The sequence below is a fragment of the Coptis chinensis genome, chromosome 2 (assembly GCF_015680905.1).
Source record: "Coptis chinensis isolate HL-2020 chromosome 2, ASM1568090v1, whole genome shotgun sequence".
NCBI classification, from domain to species: Eukaryota; Viridiplantae; Streptophyta; class Magnoliopsida; order Ranunculales; family Ranunculaceae; genus Coptis; species Coptis chinensis.
In genome coordinates this window covers 88,728,519-88,753,255 of record NC_141457.1, presented here as the reverse complement: position 1 = coordinate 88,753,255, position 24,737 = coordinate 88,728,519, and the positions used below count along the sequence as shown (strand labels likewise).

The 24,737-nt window shown below is 35.7% G+C and overlaps 2 protein-coding genes and 1 pseudogene across 3 annotated transcripts; 1 reads left to right on the top strand and 2 right to left on the bottom strand.

The window, feature by feature from the left end:
- Nucleotides 1–235: 235 nt before the first annotated feature.
- On the bottom strand, nt 236–3,356 carry LOC147518699 (sugar carrier protein C pseudogene; annotated as a pseudogene).
- An 11,651-nt stretch (nt 3,357–15,007) lies between these two features.
- Nucleotides 15,008–20,399, bottom strand: LOC147518698 (ABC transporter G family member 1-like). Of its 2 annotated transcripts, XM_086594801.1 has the most exons (8): nt 19,820–20,399; nt 19,585–19,664; nt 17,279–17,743; nt 17,099–17,185; nt 16,872–16,997; nt 16,578–16,769; nt 16,378–16,464; nt 15,008–15,966 (listed from the first exon to the last, which is right to left on the bottom strand). In XM_086594801.1, exons 1-8 carry the CDS (start codon nt 20,331–20,333, stop codon nt 15,289–15,291), a joined length of 2,229 nt encoding a protein of 742 aa, XP_086450927.1. In that variant the 5' UTR covers nt 20,334–20,399; the 3' UTR covers nt 15,008–15,288. The 2 variants fall into 2 exon arrangements, with proteins under 2 accessions (XP_086450927.1, XP_086450928.1); XM_086594802.1 differs by lacking the exon at nt 16,378–16,464.
- A 1,209-nt stretch (nt 20,400–21,608) lies between these two features.
- Nucleotides 21,609–24,683, top strand: LOC147518697 (uncharacterized). Its single transcript, XM_086593983.1, has 2 exons — nt 21,609–21,819; nt 24,052–24,683. The coding sequence occupies exon 2, from the start codon at nt 24,054–24,056 to the stop codon at nt 24,681–24,683; it is 630 nt and encodes a 209-aa protein (XP_086450109.1). The 5' UTR covers nt 21,609–21,819; nt 24,052–24,053.
- The last annotated feature ends 54 nt before the right edge of the window (nt 24,684–24,737 follow it).

Sequence of the window (24,737 nt, the reverse complement as noted above, 5' to 3'; positions counted from 1 at the left end):
CAAATTGAATATGGAGATATTGGGGGCTGCTGAGTTTGCCCGGGCCACTCCACTTGCCCCCAAGTTGCTTCTGGAGATGTTGGAGGCCGCTGAGTTTGCCCGGGCCACTCAGCTTGCCCCCAAGTTGACTATGGAGATGTTGGAGGCCGCTGAGTTTGCCCGGGCAACTCAGCTTGCCCCCAAGTTGAATATGGAGATGTTTCTCTTCCTCTGTAACCCTTTGTAACCTGAAACTTTCACATCTGATTTTCACACACATAACACGTGAGTTTTAACGAAGAACATTAATCCAGCACAAACATTTACATACAAATATAACAACGATCATACGCTCCAAATGGTGTACATTCTGTCTTACCCTGAGGTGTACAACCACTTTTTTCATTCATGGTCCGCGACATCCTAGAGTGAATAGGTTCGCGAAATACCAAATACCATGAGGTTTGGGGACAATCCCAATTCGTCCCCCCTTACATCTCTGCCAAGGACGGGGCAAGGCTTGCTTACCCCCCCGTGTAACTCTGGTTGACGGCCGAGTCACTACTCGTCCGTCTATTATATACATGACGGCAAAAGAAACGAGTTACCTGCTGCGGTGTATGTCTCTCCACCTTTTTTGTAATCCTCTTACCATCCGTGTTCGGACACTCGAAACCATTGATCTCCATCCCAACCTATTGGTCTCATCCTTTCTCTACCTCGAACTTTCTCATCGCAGATGTTGTCGAACACTCTTGCTCAAGCTCTACAATTGATTAAAAGTACCCCGGGTGAAGGTTGACGGTATGATAAGATGCCGGCACTGGGCTCGTAGCCGCGGATCTGCAGATGGAACTATTGACAGCGGTGGTGTTCCATTCTGTTTGGTAGCGCACAACATATCCAACTGCCCCAAATTCTATATTTACATGTGGGTTTGCGAATGGCTCCTCCCATCCGCCCTCATGCGTGTGTGCAAGCTCAGCTAAACTCAAGGCACACAACTTACTACATCATTGTCCTCATCTGTTGACCACCACCACAACAATGGACCGCATCCGAATTCAGAGAGAACTAGTCATTCAGACCTCTTGTATCCACCATCGAAACTGACTTCCGTACAATGGCAGCATATCAAGCGTACAATACTTGCATAACAACTTGTAGCACACCCTGCGAGGAAAATCAAATCTAATTATATTCTTTAAAATAAAGTTGAACTGAATAAAAGAAAGAGCCCACGCAGAAAGAGAAAACATATTTCAAAGCTACGGTGACATTATTTTCCACATAATTTGTTGGAAGGTGCTACTCCATATCAGCCGCATCTAGCTAACAAACTCAGCTTCACTGGGATGTGAACGCAGAGAGATATCTCCAGTTCACAGATAACACCCTTGTTTTGACAGCATCTCTAATAGTCACCGATGAGAGCATACGAAACAGAATGTCCTGTGGCAATTCACTACAAGCATCCCCCATGACGAGCAATTAACCTCACAGGCACAACAACAATTAATCTAGTTTTGTCTTCATCAATCACATAATAATAATCCACTCTTAACGCAATCTGCGCTCCTGATGTCTAAAAACCAAGAGAAACCAAAGAAGACGATAATGAACGGGAGAAGGATGGGCATGACCACAGAATATACAAGTCCAAGCAAGAAATACAATTGTATTTGGGGTTCAGCAGAAACAAAGTCCAAGGACCCTGGATCCATAGCCGGTTCCCTATCTCGTTCTATCTTCACTAAGAATGTATTCTTAAGGTGGAACATAACAAGTGGAACCAATCTAAGAATCTCTCCAGCAACTCCCGCCCAACCATCGACCATTATATATGTAATAAAGAAAGTGGCTTTCATTGGAATAGATACACCAACTGTTGTTGGAATCTCATTTGCAGACTACTTAATAAAATTATGGAGTTGCTGAAATGCAGTTCCAGTCACAATACCCCCGAGAAACACATTGACAAGTATAAATAGGTAATATTTTGCTGCTGATCTCTGATCTAAAGCTGATAACGACGTGTAACCTTCTATTTTGACCATGCAAATCCTGCAACATATATGCAAATACAAGTAACCACCAGTGCTGCATAACCGGATCCAATATTAGCAACACCATTAACTCCAAATTTCACCCAGATAAGAGCTCCAACAGCAAACTAGAAAATACACATTTGAGTTTCACCCTGAAGAAAAAGAAACCTTCTTCCTTTCCTGTCCGCAAGGTAAATGGAAACACAAGTAGCAGCCCCATTGACCAAACCAGTAATAACAGCAGACATAAGAGACACATTATTTCCAAAACCAAGAGTCTTGAATAGAACAGGAGCACAGAACATAATCACAATAATTCCAGTAATCTGTTGGAAGAATGGAATGAGAATGGCCATTGTTAAATGTGGTCTGTACTTCCTATTCTTTAGTAGCTTTCCCCAGGGATCTCCAACTTTCCTTGACGCTTCACTGGCAGCCAGAAGATCCCTATACTCTTCATCCACATCATTTGTACCACAAACTTTTAGAAGCAATGCTTTCGCCTTTTCAGGATCGTTTCTCTCAATAACAGAATTAGGCGTGTCAGGTAATACTAGAGCCCCAAGGAAGATAAATAAAGTAGGCACTCCAGCACCAGCTAAACTCACTCTCCATCCCCAACCACCCTTAATATTATCAGTGAAGTAGTTTATGATGTTAGCAGCCAGAATACCAATTGTGATACTCAATTGGAAACCATTATTTAGCGCACCACGATATTTGTAAGGAACCATGTCGGAGACGTAAAGTGGCACAGACTGATTTGAGAACCTAACACTAACACCAAGCAAAAGCCGGTCAACAATCAGCATAGCAACATTCTTAGCAGCACCATTGCTAATGGCACCAACCAAGAAAACTAAACCACCTAAAAGCATAGATAGTTTTCTACCAAATGTCCTTGTAACTTTTGAAGCCAAAATAGATGCTATCAAAGTAGCAAGGTATAGAGATGAAGTAACCAAAGTTAGAATCACATTGTCGAATCTACCGTATTGATTTGTCGATTTGTCGCCATTTCTTTCTGATATACCGATGGGCAAAACTTCTTTAGAAATGGTGCCATAGATGTAAATTCACTTGACCAATTTGCAAAAACACATATCTTTAGCTCGACTGGTAGAGATGTAAAAATAAGACGCAAGTGGATGACCAAGGTCAGGAGTTCGATTCCGCAGTTTTCAGTTTTAGCAGATTCCATTTCTCCAAATCTTGAGCCCGATGAATATGCATATCTCCATCTCCTGCTTTCACGATCCATAGCTCCGTTGTAAATAACCATACATTTAATCAGATCTGACGGCATACAATTTTACTAATTGTTCCCCACAGATGGCGCCATTGTGTTAACCCAATTGTTACCCTTCAAATGAGTTGCCTACGTACCCCCGACTTCCCAGGGGATCAAGCTAGTTCGTAGTTCTCCTCTTTCATCTCCTTCTTTTCACTGCCGCCTCCCCCTTCCCCTTTTTTCCTCCTCTCCTCCTTCTTTAGGTTAAAACCCTTGGGCCTCTTTCTTTGGGCCTAGTACCATACGATGCCCACTTGTCTCTCTCTCACTCCCCTTCAGATCATATGCCTATGCTTTTCTTTTTTCTCTCTGTGTACTCTTCCGACCTCTCTACATGTGATGTTCGGGGTCATGTATATGGCTAATACAACAACAAACAAAAGCCAAGGCCAAACTCTAAGCAATGTTAGAGTATATCTCAAAAATTCTGTATTCTCGCATGGACAGTTATATGTTGCAGTGTCACGTGTGACTTCACGCTCTGGCTTGAAGATTTTATTAAACAACAGAGAAGACAAATTGCATCAACATACCAAAAATATTGTCTTCCAAGAAGTCTTTAACAATCTTCCGTGACATTCTCTACTCCTCACTGTCATTGTAAGTTTTTTCTTATTTACCTTTCTCTATTATGTTGTTGATTGATTAATGAACCGCTACTTTTTCTTTTGTCTTCATCTACTTTTGGCGTTATTTCTGTAATACTGCTTCTCATTTGTTGCATATTATTTTTTGGAAACTCCTTTCACCAGTTGTAGTAAATATCCACCAGGCTTCTGATTTCTTCCAACTGGCTTACAACTCATACTGCCTTATGTCAGTAACAAGCTCCATGATCCCCACTTCAAATGTCCAATGATTACTGACACTAATGTTTATGTGTTATATATTGTAAGTTGTAACCATATCTTATATATCATGCCCAAAATCACTAAACATAGTAGGGAACTGTGGAAGTTTTATCGCCTAAACATTTCATCAGTATATCTCTGTGGTGCTAGATATTCTTCTAATATAATGCATTCATGTTGTAGAAAAGCACAGGTTAAATGAAGAGGACGCCTGGTACTTTTTCAGCCAAAGGGTGCGAAAATACAAAGAGGGGGATAGACCAGATCATGAGACTGGTAATGGATATTGGAAAGCCAGTGGATCCAAAAAAGAATTGATAGATCAAGATAAAAGAAAAGTTGGTCTTATGAGAGCTCTGGTCTATTATGAAGGGAAGAAAGTCAAGGATAATCCTGGGAAGAAAACAAATTGGATCATGGATGAGTTCTGGATTCCAGAATATCAAATACCTAAGAACAAGCAAAGCAATTGCATGAAGGTACCTTCTTAGCATTTTCTAACTATATTTCAACATAATATGATCTATACTATAGTTATGAATTCATGTTTATATTATGAAGGGAAGAAAGTCAAGGATAATCCTGGGAAGAAAACAGATTGGATCATGCATGAGTTCTGGATTCCAGAATATCAAATACCTGAGAACAAGCAAAGCAATTGCATGAAGGTACCTTCTCAGCATTTTCTAACTTTATTTCAACACAATATGATATGTAGTATAGTTATGAATTCATGTTTATCTGTTTTGAGCACTGCTCAACATTAAGCAAAAGACTTTAGAGCAATTGTATGACTGCCGCGTGAAATCCATGCTTATGCTCCCTTAGAAAACGTAAATATAGGAAACTCTAAAGTCCTTGCATACCGACCATCTCAATTCATGCACAATTCAATAATTTGTTTGTTTTTGCTGTTAGTTTCATTTCAATACTTATGCCATATGTCGCACATGAATGAATGTATATGTGACGCTTTGCTTCTTTCAAGTAGATTCATCTCTATCTACTAATTTTTATACATGCTATGCTATTGTTTCAATTCTCCAGCTAGATGATTGGGTATTATACAAAATACACTACAATAACACGAGAAACAAAATTAAAAGGCAAGAAGGAAGTGACAATGAAGATGATGTAGTTCAAGGCCAAGCTAAAGGTGAGGCAAAAGGAAAAGGCAAGAAATATATAGGAAGGAATGGAAAAAGGAGAAGGCAAGAAGGAAATGACAATGAAGACGATGTAGATAAAAGCCAAGCTGAAGTTGAAGGTAGGAGGAATAATCTAGAAAACTTAAAGGTTGACAGTGAATTTGCTACAAGCATAGAGGAAGCAATAGAACTCTTCGATGAATATTATATACCTGTTAGTTCTGTGGAAGATGTTCCTTTACCCCCAGTCTGCAACAACTTCTGGTCTCCAGAAGATTATGCTCACAATGACAATCAACAAATACAAGTCCCAGTTGGCAATATCTTAAATTCACTAGAAACTGGTAGCGGGTGATAGGGTTATATACTAAAAGCATTACTTTTGTATTAACTCGAATTCTTTATATTTTGAATGAAAATCATATGAGCAAATATTATGCATATTATATATGTTATTAGTTATATGCATGTGTCTAATACTTTATGTTGTAGATGATATGATGTGTGGTGACACACAGAAGATCAGATCATCAGTACCTTATAAAATATAAGTAAACATTCACAACCTAAATGGATTTGGACAAACCATTGGTATGGTTGTAGTATAATCTGGTATTAGTCTATTTTGACTATAGGATTACACTAGTACACTTTGTGTGTATTGAACAAGACCAAGTGAGGTTGTTTCTCTTTATATTGACTATATAAGAGAACAAACACTTATGTTATTATGGATGTTTGTCCTCTTAATCCGGATATAATAACGGGCACTTACGTGCATTGTACATTGCTTTAAATCATCAATGAGTGAGATTCATTTGTGAATCAACAAACTCGATGGATTGGGTAATGACATTGTATGTAAGGTGTGATGTTGATTATAGAAGGAATCCGTGACCCGCAAGAAGTCGGGTTGATGATGTCCTCTTGAGGAGCTCATAAGGATTGTCATGTAAACCCTGCAGGTGGATTTAATCCGACATGACAATGAGGTTGAGTGGTATTACTCAAGGACATAAGAAGTTGGTTGATGTAGTTATCAGTAACTTGACTTAATCAACGGACATTCGATATCTTAAATACGGGGAGATCCACAAGCATATAATATGGAGCCCATAAACGTAACACGTAATTTGGGATTAGGGCGGTAGTGCAACAATGACCTTTAGTAGAATAAGCCATTTGTTGACAGACTTGGGCTGTGTGTTCTGGGCGAACATGGGAAGCCCAAGCCCGTCAGGAGGCCCAACCCTAATTTCTCCTCATGATCCCTGTTGTAGCCTATAAAAACAAACTCTTCTCTTCTGGCCGAATTCACTATTCATTGGTTGAAAAAGAGAGGCAAGAAAAGTATATCTGAATTCGTTTCTAGCTTTGTGAGTGAGATAGGTCAAGAGAGAAAGAAGGGGGTTGGTAGATCGTTGCCCACACAACGTCCAATCTATTGATAGGAATACAACAGAAGATCAAGAGGTTGTTGGTTTCATAAATCTTAGATTCTCAGAGTTATCTTAGCTGATCTAAATATATGTTTTCTAATCAAAATCGTGAATCCCATTAATTCCGCTGTGCATGGTTTTCACGGTTTGTAGAAATTTACATTCTGAAATAACGGTTCCTACAGCGGAAGCGGAGTTGATTATAAAAGCCAAGAAATGTTTGCCAATATCGGTAATTCACAGGAAAATGGTCGTGGAAATGGTTTTAATTGTCACAACGCAGAAATGTATGATAACCAGTTTCTCAATATCCAGACTTCACAGGCAAATAGTGTTAAGTGTCATAGGACAAGAGTCAATGATGACCAGCAGTTTCGCAATGTCCATACTTAAGCATATGGTGGAGGCATAATAGTATATAGTTATAATAGTGTCCTTTTTATTATTCCTGTCTCATTTTCAATTATTTGCTTCATTTAAATTTTTGTATAGAGTCATTTCGAATTTTCCTATGAAACATTTCTTTAACATACTTTTACAACTCTGTTGGTGAACTAATATTATTTCATCTTTATCGAACATTACTCTTTCTTCTAATATATATATTCACTTCCAAGTAAAAATTAGGCCACCTCATTTGAGGGAATCAGGTGTTTGTTTTGACTTTATTTCCTACCTCTCTACAGTAAAACAAGAAGGTGGAAGCATTACACCAACTACAATAACTACCACAGCTGAAACTCAAGTAGCAACTCCAAAAGAAGAAACCACTACTTACAATGCAGGAGACGGAGAAGGAATTGCTGCTGTTGTTAGTGGCGGTGGTGGAGAAAGTAGGAGAAGATATAGAGGAGTAAGACAAAGGCCCTCGGGAAAATGGGCAGCAGAAATAAGAGATCCACACAAAGCAGCTAGAGTTTGGTTAGGTACATTTGATACAAATTGGTGAAGCAAACTGCGAGAGCTTATGATGAAGCCGCACTTAGGTTCGAGAGAAAATAGAGCAAAACAAAATTTCCCAAAAACGATAGGCTTTGACCGTCTTTTACCCGTTTAAGCCAAATGTGACCCATTTCATTGCCGATTCTCCAAAGACCCCTTTTATTCATTTACCGCCACATTTATTCATTGATATTTAATTACTTTCAATTGATAATATTTCATCGAGTTTGTTTCTCGCATTTCCTTTACATTTTATTCATAACAGAGGAACGTATGCCCATTAATTAGAAATTCTATACTTGGGGCTGCACCCTCAGAGAGCTATTGTTTTGTAGCTCACCAGTGAAAACGAAGGAACGACGTCTGATTGTACCTAGATATTATCCCAGAAGGGAAAAATCTTTTCTCCAGAACACTGCCTTTTTTGCTTAGACAACACTGATTCTTTTTCACTTGCAACATCTTCTAGACTAAATTTCCCACTGTTAGAAGTATAATTCCGAAAAAAAAAATGTTATCAAGACGTGCGAGGCACTGCAGAGAAGATTTCGCCCATCAGGGATAACGCTATGGTGCAACAGGATACACATCGTCTTCCTTCCAAGGTACAACGACAATACATCTATGAGGGTGAATTACCAAACACAAACTCTAACTCGAATAGCTTTATATGTTATCATATGAGTGAAATTTATATGAATGTGAGGGTATTGATGGAAGTATTGACAGTCAAAAACAATACATAGGAATGACAGTTTCAGCAATCGATTCGAAATATCATATGAGATGAGATGAGAAAGCATCATGATTATACCTCTTTCGGTGGAAGGAGTCTTTTCATAGGAGTACTGAACCATATATACATTTAACCGTAGGAAGGTGAAAAGGACCTGCATGAGGGGACTGACAATCCCACATGACTTGATGCATAAGTAGGAGCAAGACCTTCACATATATTAGTTGAATTTTAAGCACTTCCAAAGTTTATGGAAAAGTGATTAAGTTATCCAGTTTGGTTTTTTTTTTTATGGTAGTCCCTTTTTAATGTCTACCTTTTTTTTAGTTCCCACTTTTGATTTTCGTTACAATTATTCTAATATATTGTATGACTTTTCAGTCTTTAATCACCACAAGACCAATCTCATTTACAAAATCTTCTCTATTCACGTACTTTACTCTGAAGAAAATTTCATTTTTTTGGGATTTAATAATATGTAATTTATTTTAATCAATTTCTTTAATTTGGTTCACTTTAAATTCATTCTTAAAGATATATGTCTGCATAAATATTAAGCATCAATATGACTTTCACCAGTACAAATGCTATAGAAATATAAAGTTTATCTCAACTCACATACCTTTCTATGAATACATACCTTTGTGTAGGCTATTTCCTGCTTTTTCACATCAGTGTTAAGAAACAACCTTATCTTGCTTCATTGGTGGTTCAGATTCTTATGTTGAGTAGTTAGTACCCTTCATAATAGAGATAGTTACAAATATGATAAAAATGACACATCAAACAATGGAATTTAGAAACACTTTTCGTCACCAAATGAAAAAGTTCTAGATGGAGAGTTCAAGATTGCAGATTAGGAAGCATTGTAGGATCAGAAAAATAAAAATGGATTCTTCATAGAATTTTGATTTGACTTGCCAAAAACATAACAAGAACATGACCGACTTTAAGCTTAAAAAGAAGACCAGCCTGTGCTTACACAGACAAAAATCTTGACAAAAGAAGACCAGGAAGTAGCAAAAGAAACAGTCAAAATACCCGGAATCCACTAAAGATTTGTTCCAAATCGTGTGTTAACACACAACAAATCTGGGCACCTATCCCCTAGCTTTCGAACACGTTATCCCTCACAGGCTAATGTGAGAGAAGTCATTCAGTAGTAACAAGAATTGAGAATAACATTATTAGAAACTTAGATATATAAGGAAGCTATCATGGAGCACTACATTGTGTGTGTTTTGGTATTGAGGAGGTTGAACTGTAATATACTTACGGCAGAAAAACTAAAAGATGTTTTGCAAAATTATTTTTTCTGTTCTTTTTTTTATCCATAAAAAGTATTGAATTGATATATGTCTAAAAATAGTGCATCAACACCTAAGGAATTAGTCAGGAATTAGTAACTAGGACCAGACCCAGACACAGAAACTCTTACACCGTAGAACGACCCCCACCCACAAACCAGAAAATAGCAAAGGATAGCCCGAGAAAAAAAAACAAAAGAGCAACCAAAATACAAGGGAACAACAAGCAAAAATATAGATAGCTTCCAACATTGTCTTGCAACTAGGTTTTATGGACGTCCACAGCTCCCACGTTTACGACAGCGAATTATTTTGTCGGTCCTTCCACTGACCTTAGGAGAAGATCCCTGTCATAGCGCTAAGGTTGTCTGCAAAGAAATCGTCAAACCAGTCTCTCCGACACCTTCTCACCTTAGAAGCTTCAAACTCTCCCTCATGGATCAATATGCTGCTCCAATATATATGCCTCTCATTTTGTTCTACTCTGCCAGCGACGACAAAGTAATACAAACCCATAATGATAAACGATGTGACCGTTTAACGAAATCATTATTTGAGATCTTAACTCACTTTTACCAGTTAGGGGGTAGGATAAATGATAATAGATTTATCAACTGCAATGACGAGGGTGTTAACTTCTTCGAAGCTCGAATAAATGGTCAGCTCTCCCATCTTCTCAGCCATTTTCCTTCACAGGAGGAGCTGCCCGACCTATTACTTCCAAAAGATAACTTCTATGGAATGGGTCCAATGGCATTATTATCCATTCAAGTTAACCTGTTTGATTGCGGAGGGATTGCAGTTGGTGTGTGCATGCTTCATAAAGCATGTGATGGCTTTGCCTTGGGTTTATTTATCAATAACTGGGCAGCCATTACAAGGGAAGCAAATGAACTTCTTCCCACAAAACTAGGCGCGATGACAAGTACTCTTTTCCCTTACAAAGATGAACCACCTTTTGTACATCGACCCATGTCCTAATTACAACTCAAATCTATCATTAAAAAGAGACCTAACATAAATACAATTCCAAATTCAAAACTTACTTAAACAAACAAACTACTATTACCAAAAAAGATACCAAATCTAACGAAGTTATCATTAAAAAGAGACCTAACACAAATACAATTCTAAATTCAATAGAAGTTTACTAGTAATTGAGTTTCTTAAACAAACAAACTACTATTAGGACAATATATAACACATCAAGAAAACCTGAAAATTTTCCATCGACCTTTTCTCCTTTCCAAGATAAATTTTAAAGGTATTTGATTAGTTTTTAAAAATTAAATTATTTTCTTATTTTATGTTATTTATTCTTACTTTTATGAAATTGGTTATAGGTTAAGATTATGACAATTGAATATCATTCATTGAAAACGATCAACAAAGCAGATACTCCATGGAAAATTCAAGTTAGAGTTACCAGAAAGTGGAATGACCTATTCTTCAATGATCATGCACTTAAAAGCAACAACGTTTTACTAATGGATGAACAAGTTTTATTTAAATATTTATTTAACCCATATATATTATTATAAATTGTTCACCATATATTATTATAAATTATTCACTTATATATTATTAATTGTACAGGGTCATGAAATTCAAGCTACATATTCATTAAAATTAACAAAGAAGTTTGAAAAATTCATTCAAGATGACAATGTCCTAATCATTGAAAACTTCAAAGTGAAAGAGCCGTAAGAAAAATTCCGTATTGCAGCACATGAGTTCAAGCTTGAATTTGATGATAAAAAAATACTGAAATTAGCAAGCAATCAGGACGTTGAAATTCCAAAGGACCTTTTCTTCTTCACATCCTTCACAAATATTCATTCAAAAAAAAAAAATAACATTGTTTTGATAGGTAATACATTCATTGGAAATTTTCATGCTTACTAACGTATGGTGTGCATGTATACTCAATAGTCTTTTACATGCAACAGATGTGATAGGTGTGCTTATAAAAGTCAAGGAAATTGAAACGTTAGTTACCAAATCCAGCAGTGAAAGACAAAGACGAGACATTATACTTGCTGATACAAGGTATGTAAGAAACATGTTACAAAATTTATATATTTAAATAAGTCAATAATAGTATTTTATCCTACTTTTTAACTGCAGCAAATCTACCATGAGAATAACTTTATGGGGTAACACCATGGACCAAATTCCAGCTGATTTCATTAGATCACCCCATAAAAATTATGTCTTAATTGTTACATCAACATCATTCCAAAATTTTAGAGGTACATATCTCTTTCTCATCCAGATTCAAATAATTATATAAATATTGTAAATAAATAAAAATATTACTTTATGATTACAGGTGATTATCTCCAGTCGACATTTGCTACCAAGGTATATATAAATAAGAATATTCCTGAAGTTGCATCTTATTTGGAAAGGTAACATACAACTACTTTTCAGTCAATTATTAATTTATGTTTGTTCCTCCATTTTAACATATATTTTTATTTCAAAAAAAAAAATATGCAGAGCACAGCAAATCAAAACAGATGCACTTGAAAACGAACAAGACACCAGCAAGCAGCAGGTAAGCAACACAACAGAAGAATACCAAAGTTTAGCTGACATATTATTTCAAGAAAATGAGGTAACAACTAATGTTAATATACATCTTTGTTGTACAGTTTGTCCCTCCACTAGATCATAGACTACAATGTATTGTAAATGAGGATGTAAGTGGACAAATATATGTACGAAACGGTTGAATCAATACAGGTGGGGGTCTGCCTAACCCTAGCTTAATTTTTAAAAAAAAATATACATCTTTGTTATCTGAGTTTATCTTAAATTTATTGTTCTATAACAGGATAAATCACACATGTGCAAAATCAAAGGTTTCGAAAGTTTTCAATAATGAAAGAATGCCATGCATGTTACTATAAAGGTTGCCCAAGTTGTAAAAATAAGCTTGAAAAAATCAATTCGAGATATTGGTGCAAAAAGTGCAAAAACCATTCAGAATCTAAGCTCAGGTATCAATAAAGGATATCCTATAAGACAATTTTTACAAATATATCATATAAGGGATATGCAATCTTACATGTTTTTCTTTAATATGGAATGCACAGATACAAATTAAACTTTGAAATCTTAGATGACTTAAATTATGCAAGCACAGTAGCATTTGGGAAGACTGCAGAAGTAATGATCAAGCATACTGAAAAAGAAATTGATGCCATAGAAGATAAGGTATAATGGCAAATGAGAAATCTACAATTTTTACGATTATATATTGTTAACTTTCAAATTTGTAACAGGACAATGGAAACGAAGTGGTCAATTAGATTTTACAGAGTATAGTTGGAAAAGAATATTGCTTTCGCATTAAAGAATCTGCAAATAACAACAACTATAGCAGAAAAACGTACAATATTTTGTACGTCTCTACCATGAACACCAATGAAGAAGTAAATATACTTAAAGTTAAAGTAATATTTCAATTTTATAAATTTACATACTACTACTTCCAAACAAATTTTCAGGTATTGCAGCAGACTATACAATCAATAGCAAAGGAATCACAAATGGAAGAGTTTATAGAAAATGTACAATTAAAAATACATATATATGTAATTCTATACATTTAAAATTCAATTCATAATATCAAATTCTAATAATTTTGTTTCTTAATACCAGGAAGCAAGTACAGAGAAATGTGTTACAGCTATATCAACACCAAGTGATCTAACAGAAAAGGTATATTTCTTACTTCACAATAATAAATACATTAAAACCCATTTTTATAATACTAATGTACTGCTACTATTCATCTATATAGGAAGATACATCCAAAATTAAAAAGAATCGCAGCAACACCAATTGTCTTGCTTCCTGGTATTAAGAAACATACCTTTTAAATGTATATATATTAACAAATTGTGGTTCATGTTTTCATCACTAACTCGTTCTAATTTCATAACAAATTGTTTTAATTAAGTCTTAAAAACCCATTTTAATTTCTCAACAAATTATTTTAATTAAGTTTTAAAAACCTGTTTTTTAATTGGGAGAGAGATCCCGCCTGTTTTAATTTAAAAGTGTAATTCCCGTTTTTAATAGGAGAAGAATTTTCGTTTTAATTAGAAGTGTTAAAATTTTCTTTTTCAATAGGGGAGGAATTCCATTATAGTAGGAGAGGAATTCTCGTTTTAATAACAGTTGATGACGTGGAATTTTAAGAGCGCTAGAAAAATACCCGTTTTAATTTTCTAACAAATTGTTTTAAATTAAGTTTTAAAAACCCGTTTTTTCAATTGGGAGAGATATTCTGTTTTAATAGGAGAATGATTACCATTTTAATTAAATACGATAGATTTTCGCTTAATTTTCAATAGGGGAGAAATTATCATTTTATTAGGAGAAGGATTCCCGTTTTAATTAAAAGTGTTAGAATTTGTTTTAATAGGAAAAGAATTCTCGTTATAATAGAAGAGAAATTTCCGTTTTTCAAATAGGAGAGAAATTCTCGTCTTAATAGGAGATGACGTGGAATTTTAATAGAGCTAAAAAAATATCCCTTGTGGGAGTTTTAATATTAAGACTAGCTTGTAAGTCCATGCATATGCACCGACTCTTTTGAAAACATTTAGATTTTTTTTAGAAAATTGGGACTACCATTTTAGTCGTTAACCCGTTTTAATTTTCTAACAAATTGTTTTAAATAAAGTTTTAATTAAGTTTTAAAAACCTATTTTTTCAATTGGGAGAGATATCATGTTTTAATAGGAGAATAATTCCCATTTTAATTATATATGCTAGATTTTTCCTTTTTAATAGGGGAGGAATTCCCATTTTAATAGGAGAATGATTCCAACATTAATTAGAAGTGCTAGAATTTATTTTAATAGGAAAAGAATTTCCGTTATAATAGGAGAGGAATTCCCGTTGTAAAAAAATATTCCCGTTTTTTAAATAGAAAATAAATTTCCGTTTTAATAGGAGATGATGTGGAATTTTAATAGAGCTCAAAAAATACCCCTTGTGGGAGCTTTAATATTAAGATATAGATATAGACTAGCTAGGAGCTTATTTATTTCAACCATGGTTGAAGCTTTTAAGCTGCGTACATCATAGTACAAAATATCACGATATTTGTCGATATCTATCAAGATTTCATATAAAGATATATAAATATCACGATATGTTCCGAGATATATACAACTGTAAATATCGGCAATATTTCGACGATATTGGGGATATTTGGAGATATTTTGTGATATTTGGAGATATTTGGCAATATTTTGTGTATGTAACAATTTTATTTAATATATACCATTATATTTTAAATAAATATAAATAATGTATCATGATATATAAAGAAATATCCACAATATCTATGATATTTGTCGATATTTTGGATGTATCTATAATATTTGCATGTGAAACAATGTCAAATATCCCCAAAGAAGAGGATATATCTACGATACATATCGAGAAATTGAGTATCGATGAATACCCATATCTTGATATTTTGTACTATGGCGTACATAATAGCCAGAGAAACTACAGACCACTTCATTCATGTACTGGCGTAGACGAGGGATTCTCCATAATTGTTTTTCTTTGCTTGCTTGGATTTGACAGAAAACCTCTAATGATTGGCTTAACCTTTTCAGTAGTCTTTATAATGCCCAAAAACATAAGCCTATATAGCACCACCATCCCTAACAAAACAGAAAGATCAACCCATTTAGAGTAGCCCATTTGCATTTGCCACACATCTCTCAAAATTTCTTGACCACTGATGGTAGAAGCCCCTCCTATTTGGTTGCTAGGAAAAGTTTGACCTTCAAACTCATTCTTGTAGAATCCTTGATTCGCGTATTTATGGAATGCAATGTAGTACATTGGGTATTTCCAAAATGGATTGGGGAGGTCATTTGGCAATCGAAAAAATCCCCCATTTAACATCATAACGCCTTGAATTCCAGCTCCTGTAATAATACCCATGAGGAAGTCTGGTACGATGCTTGCAACGATCATCATTAAGCTCTCAACCAACATCATACATGCGAGTAGTACTAGAGCAAAGTACACAAAATGATCGATTCCCCTTTGAAGGCCAACAAGGAAATAAGCTATAGCTCCAGGAGCTATAGAAATTAGGAGCAAGTAGGGAATAGAAGAAAATGTATTGCCAAAGACGAAAGCAGCAACGCCATAGTGTCCATTTAATCTTTCGTGTCCGAAGATCTGATTTCAACAGAGAAAAATGCCACATAAGAACTTTTGTACATAAGTATTTGATCATACCAACCGCCAGGTATAATATTTTATATCAACATGTTTAGAAGTTTGTAATTAGTTTTAAACTGCGTCAGCTATACATGCCTTTGGAGGTTCTCAAATTCCATGGTGGATGCAACAAAGATGGGACATATGTAAGGGAAATTTGATTTACAGAAAGCTGACTCCAACTTGGGGAAGAAGCTAATTTCATAGAAGATCAAGGTTGCTAAACATTCAGTGAGTTTACAAAACAAGGAGCGCATAGTGTTCTTGCCCCCATGGATCACCCAAATGGGAGGTCCCTGAGCAGGTATATTATAGGTTTGATTGGCTTCTTATAATATTTATATACATGATATGTCTCAAGTCTAATACCTTCATGTCCTCTACGAAAGAAGGGAATCCCCCAATCGCCATAAAAGTCAAGAACGAGGCTACAAACACAAGCATTGATCCTCTAGCCTGGAAATTTAGAAATGGTTATGATTTTGAGATACTGCACCTTACTCTGAACACTAAGAAAAAAAAATCTACTATTCCATATAATTTGGTTCATTTTACAGCGAAAAGGATACCTGAATTGAGCCATAAGAATGACCAATATCATAAAAGATAGTTCCCACACATAGACATAGAGCAATGTAGATTGCAAAGCGTAGCCAATAGTAGCCTAGATCACGATACATATTCACAAAGGACCTTCCCGTAAGAACCATAGACTGGGCAATGAAGCTTGCTTGGCTGCCCTTCTCCAATAATCCCCCTCCCTACATTTTAAAAACATTAATTAGTTCGTCACTTGCTTCCATACATTAGGTGTCAGATGTTCACTAGAAATTGCAATAGCATATATGTGCCTTACATACTACCTTCTTATGTATCTCTGCTATTTTTTTACCAACTTGTTGGCAAATTTGAGATGACTTGTATGAATTCACAAGTGCGTTGATTGCTTCCTCAGTGGCTATCAACCTGCCATAGCCCTGTTCAATGTCCTGAAATAATTCAAGAAAGTTAAGTTTCAACTTTCAAGTAAATATAGCAAATAATCCAAGACAGAAGATTGTGCAATGTCTTAAATGAAATGAATTCTTACTTGATCAAAATCTTTGTTGATGGTTCTAAGGTAGTGATCTGATGGATTCCTCATAGTTGGGCATGGGAAACCATTCAATGAGAAAAACTACACAAATTTGAACAAGAAGTTGTATTTGTAAAAACATATCCAATTAATATGAAACTAAAGTAAGTGTGTAAGTTGGCCTAAAAGAATCACCTCCTCTGCTGCAGCAGCTGGACCAAAGTATACTGTTTTACCAGATGAGAACAAACAAAGATTGTGAAAGAGCTCAAAGACTTCACTACTAGGTTGATGGATTGATGCTATTACAGTTCTTCCATCTTGTTCAGCAAGACCTACAATTCTTTTCATGACATGATATGAAGCAGCACTATCCAATCCACTTGTAGGCTCATCTAAAAACAGAAGTTTCGGTCGCGTTAACATCTCTATGCAAATACTGACTCTTCTCTTTTGTCCCCCACTAATTCCTTTATTTCCCCATCCACCTATTCTTGTGTTCGTTGCATCTTGTAATCCCATTTCCTTTATTGTAGTATCTGCTCTTTTTCTCTTCTCTGATCTTGACATGGAATCAGGCAGTTGCAGTAGAGCTGAGTAGTAAACAGCTTCCCTTACTGTTAATGTTGTCATTAGCGTATCATCTTGAGTCACATAAGCCTGGTGAAAAAAAAAATCCAACAATAATAAATAAAAAACAATGACAGATTGACATCAATAGCGAATATTATACATTTATATATTGTATAAATGGTTCAATTTTTTTGAATATGACTGTAATAAGTTAGTGGAACAGAAACTGATTTAAATTGTTGATATGGCAATTATAGTGTCTATGCACTTATACTATACATGTTCTGGCCAAATATAATCAAACTAAGGTCCAATGGCATTGCTGGAACAAGAAACCGCTTTTCTCTTTGATTTGGACTTTACTCACCTGTGCTCATTCCCTAGTTTTAAACTCACGACATCTAAATTGTCGTGGCTAGATGTTGTAAATTTCAATAATTTTTTAACCCCTTTCAATTCTTTGGACACATACACCTTACACGCTTGAAGTATGCCATGTGTATTGTACGACTAGGTTTAAGCTATCAAATCTCTACTACTTATAAATAAGCGTGAGTGAGTTAGCCATTTGCGTTGTCTATCGGTTCTCCTCCTACTCATTTTTTTTGACATGTGTAAAGCAAAAAAAAATCAGTTCAAAAAAGTTTGACCTGTCTATCGGTCCGTCTATTTTGTGTTTTCTCTGCTCATTTCTGAACTTTTGTTTGTTTTTGCCGGGAAGTTTTGTTTGTTTTTGGGACACATGCTGTATGATTTCTAGTTAAATTAAAGAACAGAGTAATGCCAAATGGGGCCTAAATCAATAATTTTAACATTTATTGTATCTGGACCAGTTGATTTGTTCTAAATCCAATATCTCTAACCAGTCCTACTTTTCTTATATGTGTAGCAAGTTAGCCGAATAAGCTGTTTTCGCTGCCTCTTCTTAATTTTGCGACACCTGTTTTTTTTTTTTTTTTTTTTTAATGTTAACCGTTTTTTTTTTTTTTTGGCTACTATTAGTGATCTTGGACATACCCATAAAAATACTCCCGTACCCCATAATTAACTCAGTTTTTGCCATACCCCAATAACCGCTTCAATCCAATAATATCTTCCAAATTAATTTGAGATATTTCCAATAGAGATAAAGAAAGAGAAAAAACAAAAACACCATAGACTCATTCCAAAAGGAAACAACAAATAAAAAAAATTGAAAATAATACTATGGACCTTGAAGAATCTTTGTGTTACTACAACACACTACACAATAAGAGAACTTCTAATAAATGTAAAAGAATGCCCAAAAAACAAATTGTTTTTTTCCTTTTCTAGAAATTGCTTCAAATTTGATTTTTTTTTTTTCTTATTGCAATTATTTCTTCTTCATCATTGTAGAAGGGTTAAAGGAGTTTAGTAGAAATATATTAAATTGAAAATTTCTAAAGCGGAAAATGAGAAAGACAGCAAGGAGCTGCAATGAGGAAAAAATACATTAATGGCTGATGAGTGAGAGGAGGAGAAACACTAAATTCTACAATTTTATCTCTTTCTAATTCCTTTCATAAAAGAGAAAAAAAATGACAGAAAAAAAGGGAAATAAGTGCGAAGGGTTTGTGTTTGCTGGAAGGATAAACACTTTTGTTTTGTCTTTGATATACTTAATAAAAGAAAGGGTAATTTAGGAACCTAAATGTGTCTTAAACAATTTTATTTATTTATTTCAAAATTAGGATACCGAAATGTTTTTATGGGTATGTCCAAGATCACTCTTAATTAAACTGGATAAGAACTGTTTTTTTTTCCGATAATTTGAATGAGAACTGGTTGCTGTTGCCTTGTGCAAGCTTCTTGTGAACGTGGTTGACTTGGCAATTAGGCCATATATTTTGCTGCATAAAAGTTAAAGCTACACTAGAAAGAAAAAAAGACAATAATAATTTCCTCACCGAAGTCCCAAAAGTTAGTCCTTGTCTATGGCCATTTACAAGGATCTGACCTGATTGCCTTGTTTTTGAATCTAATCTCCCTGCAATCAGTAAGTGTTTTTAAAATTAGCTTTCATTAAAACTTTTAAAAGATACAAAAGATGAGATAAAATGTGTGGTGTAATATTACAAATGCAGGATATTCGTTGCCATGAACTCGTAAGTCGTAAAGTGCTGTAAATGTAAAAGCTATTACCTGCCAAGGCATCAAGAAGTGTCGATTTTCCGCAACCAGAAGGACCCATTATAGCCAAGACCTCACCGGGTTGCGCATACCCGGTGAGCCCTTCAAGAATTGAACGACTTCCATTTTTTCCAGCTGAAACTGTCACACATAGATCCTCCCATGTCAAGTGCACACTATCACTTTGCGAACGCAGTCCACCTGCATCATATTGTATATAATTTGCTTGTCTTGTATTCATGAGACTAACTGTCTCAGACCCAATAGGACTGTTAATTTTATTGCCAATCTGAAAAGATGGTGCGTCTGGAATACTTTCAGGTTGAGTTTGAGTACGGTAGTGAGGAAGAGGAGGTGAAGTGAAACTACTAAATGGGAATGATGTTTGATTTTGAGAGGGTATGTTATGTGCTGCTTGTGAGTTGAAGCTATTCAGCTCTAGATCATCATTTTTCACCCTAGGTGGTGATCTTGTTGGGCTTGGAGAAGGGGTCCATCTAGGCACATTAACAGATGGTGAATCCATGATGAGGTTTCAGGATTTCTTGCAAATATATTGTATAAGCTTGCCAGCTTGGGGAGGCTTGCATTGATGGATAAGAGGTGTTAATGGGCATGCGTTTATATAGAGGGAATTTGAGATTACTGCTGCTGCCAAATTATTTGAATATCGGGAGTATACGGAATGAGAAGTAGGACCCCACATTTAAAGCTTTGTCCAAGTCCAAACATTGGGATAGCAAGTAGAATTTTTTTGGCATGTTCCGAGTATACGCATCCAATTACTGCCGTTCTCCTCTCAAGAACTCTTACAATCTTACCATAATATATTATGCTTCTGCCAAATTTGTTTTGGTTTCGAGGGGATAATAGCATCCACGGTTAGAGAATTGAGGCCAAAATCTAAAATCTAGTCAACAAAGATGCAATCAATTGGTTTGGGTTGTGCAGGTGAACGATAAATTGCGAGCCCAAATATCTCAAATTCTTAACTAATAACCGGCGGTTGTCGAGAATTTGGTGATCACATTCATAACTTATGTTTGAGTATTGATGGTCGCTTTATATATTGATCATAATGCAATAATGCAATATACAGCTCTAAGTTGTATGATAACAATAGCCAAAATCGTTTAAATAAATTCCATGTGTCCAATAACCTACCAGTTTTCCTTCAGAAACAGTGATCCATTGCCAATAATCAAGTAATTTGCCATGAGTTTTATTTAGATATATTAATTGCAACCTTTCTCTTATATTCAGTCACATTACCAACATACTATTTTGGTTCACAAGTCACAACTGAGTGGCTCTAGTGAGGTTAATAGTATTTTTTTAAAAAAAAAATTAACGTGAGGTTAATAGTATTAGTTGCTCTTGGCATGACTTTAGTCACCAGATCATGGGGTGGGAGCGGGAGCGGAATCGTGAGAGCGCCCAAGTTGGGAAGCTTTGTAATCTCGAGCGCGGATTAAATATTATACATAATACATTATATTTAATTTAAATAAGGATTAATCACATATATTTGTGAAAAAAATCCCAAATGATTAAGGGTCCTGTTACTGCCAGACTCCAATTTGTGTTGGGTAGACCCCGAGTTGGGCCGGGGTCTGCCCATTGTGTTGGGCACAATTTGGACTCGACCACCCCAACCAAATATCCAAGAAACCGGAAAACCGGCTACCACCATTATCCTTCAAACCCTCTTCACGATTTCTCTCACCAAAATCAAATTTCTCTCACCAAAATCAAACCCATAAAATCAAACTCGCGATTTCTGTTTTAATTACTACTCGATCTCGATCAAACCCACCATTAGTGAGTTTCAATTACTAATCAAACCCACCAATTAGCTGATCAAACCCACCAATTAGCTATCTTTCAATTACTGCTCGATCTCGATCACTGCTCGATCTCGATCAATTAGTGCTTTCAAATCAATTGGTGGTTTCAATTACTGCTCGATCTCGATCTCGATCCCAAGCTCTTCTATCAATACCAATTTCAAAGTGAGTTTTTTCATACATTGTAGTTTGTTCATACATTGTAGTTTGAGTGTTCGAGGTGTTTGTTTATACATTGTACATTGTATTTGGTTGGTTCATACAAGTCAAAAAACAATACCGTAGTTCACACCTATTAGATATATTTTTGCAAGAACCGTTACTGGAAGACTATAGTTGGTGAGACTGTTGATGAGTCTGGAGGGTTGTTTGTTAGTTATGATAATCCGAGCTGGATTGAACCTTGTTCGGAATCTACTAGGTTTATAGATGATGATGATGATGAGAGAGTTGAGTTGAGAAGGAAGGTTTCTACTGAGTTTTGGTCTGATTCCAGTAGCGATGAGTCAACTGTTATCATGTCTTTTAATAATCTGTAACTTGGCAGCTACTTGTTTGAAAACTGCTCTTAAGTTTCACATGTTTGGATATGTTCAATTTGTTCCAGTAATTTTTGGTTATATGCGTGCCCGTTTGTTTGTGTTTTTCTCTACTGCTAGGACTTATAAGATATTAAGATAGTAGACTATGCTAAGAAGAGCTATGCTTCTTGGAGGAACTTTAGTTGTAGGTTATAACTTAATATCAGTGAGGTTCTTAGAGTGTTTTACTACCTTGCTTGATTGAACCACCGATGCGGATGATTGTTGAGTACAGTTATATGTTGTTACGTGGACCATTTGGCTGGAAACTGGAAAAAAAAAGTAGCGATTTAGATTTTAGAGCATATTATCTGTAGTTGAAAATGTAGACTATGGGGTTGCGTCTCTCACCTTCCTACTATTAGAAAACTGAGATTTGATTATATTGTAACTTAATAGGAAGTTGCTGTACAATAACTTCTGGTTTGTGGTATGGTTTGTTACACTATGCTGACTTCCTAAACGGAGAAGAAAGTTGAGGCTTTGTTGTTGACTTTAAATTTGATTATGTTCACTCATTTATATGATTGTTATTATTGTTTCTCATGATTTTGTCAAACACAAAACTTTATAGAGCTTGTTCTTCTAGTCCATAAGTTAGAATGTATATATGTCCAATTTTGATTTTGACTCCTGTAAGTTTTACATTTCACAAAATATTTTTGTTTAATAGTGGCGTTGTAAACTTGATATTGGCTTTCATACCTCCTTTTTCTAACCATTCCATTCGACATCTCCTATCTTCTCTTGTTCCTTGTTAACTAAGCAATTTACTGATAAACACTTACAAGTTTATCACTTCCTTGGCCACTATGAGTTCCTCTACTTTCTTGATCACTGCCATGGGTTCCTTCACTTCCTTGGCTACTATGGGATCCCACTTCCTTGGCTACCATAGCTTCCTTTACTTCCTCGGCTACCTCGACATTGTCAATTATCTTGGGTGGTAACTTATACTCGAGTTGTATCTTGACTTCAGGGTTGTCGAATGCTGAAAATGGATAAGTCCGGTAAAGACCGGCCAATCCCTTGAAAGCAATCCTTCCATCGACAGGATTGTCGATAGACATTTCATTCAAACTAACCCAGATTAACATCTCCTTTATCTTGACACACCACCAATTTCGATCTTATACTTATCAACATAGGCAGTGATCGTACCATATATGGCTGTCTTCCAATCTTCTCAAACTTGTGTTCTATTTTATTCTTTTGCTTTAGACATACAAAGCCGATTATCTTCCATGTAACCATATTCTAGTATGTCTCTCAATGGAAGGAGGCTAGTGGGCAGTCCCACTTCCTTGAGCAAGAACTTGCTTCTCTCTTTTCCTTCCTCATCTCCAAAGCAAAGGTCAGTCTTGGCTCTCATTTCTTCTGTGATCACAACCATTTTCTCTCTCTTTCTCTGCTGAGTGTGTTTAGAATGAAAAGGAGATGTTGTTTGTGGGGCACCAAGGGGGTGTTAATATAATGGAGAAGTTGCAAGTTTGGACTACTTTCTCAAAAGAACTACCAGTCTACCACATCAAACTTTCTTTGTTAATTGTTGGTGATGAAGCAAACAAGTAAAATTAAAAGAGAAGGCTTCAGTATTTGTAGACTATGTTTGGCCATAGAATTAGAGGAAGCTATGGATATGCATGTTTTAGACTTTAGTTAGTGAACTCCAAAGTTAATAAACACTTACAAGTTGAATGTCTTAGTATTAGAAGTTGTGCATTTGCTTGTTAGTATTAGAAGTTGTGAATTTGCTTGTTAATAAACAATTTGAATTAGTTGAATGTCTTATTTTTAACTCCTATTTATTTTGTAGCAATGCCTCGAACAAAGAATGTGAATGTGAAGAATGTAGCAAAAAGTGTTTTCACGGGTGCTAAGAAGTTGTTAGGTGGGGGGAGTAGTAGTTCGGGTCGTGAGGAGCCTGAGAAAAAGAGAGAAAGGGCAACAACCACCTCGGCATCAGTTCGTAGAGGAGATCGGAAAGCGGATGATCCCAGTAATGTAGTAAGTGGTGTAGAGTTAGGAAATCAAAAGAGAAGAAAGCAGACAGTTCTGAGTGATGTAGATGTAGATGTAGATTTAGATTTAGATGAAGATATAGATGTAGATGTAGATGATGTAAATATGGATCGTGGGAAGAGTGTAGCTGTAGATGATGGTGAAGAAGATGATAGTGAAGAAGATGACGAAGAGGGTGTTGATGATGCAGAAGAGGAGGACGCGGAGGATGAGGAGGAGGAGGATGATGATGACGAGGAAGTCCTTGAAGTCCCTATACCTGTACCTCCAGTGAATATTGTGAGAAAGTTCAACAATGACTTGGAGTTCCAGAGAGGTGTTTATGGAGGTGGCCCTCGTGTGTCACATCTGTTATATGACTATGTGGTGCACGTGGCTCACGATATTTGGGAAGGGCAGGTAATATTATTATATATTGTCTATTAGTATTTAAATTTTGTATTACGAAACCTTGTGTATACATTAATACTAAGTTTTTGT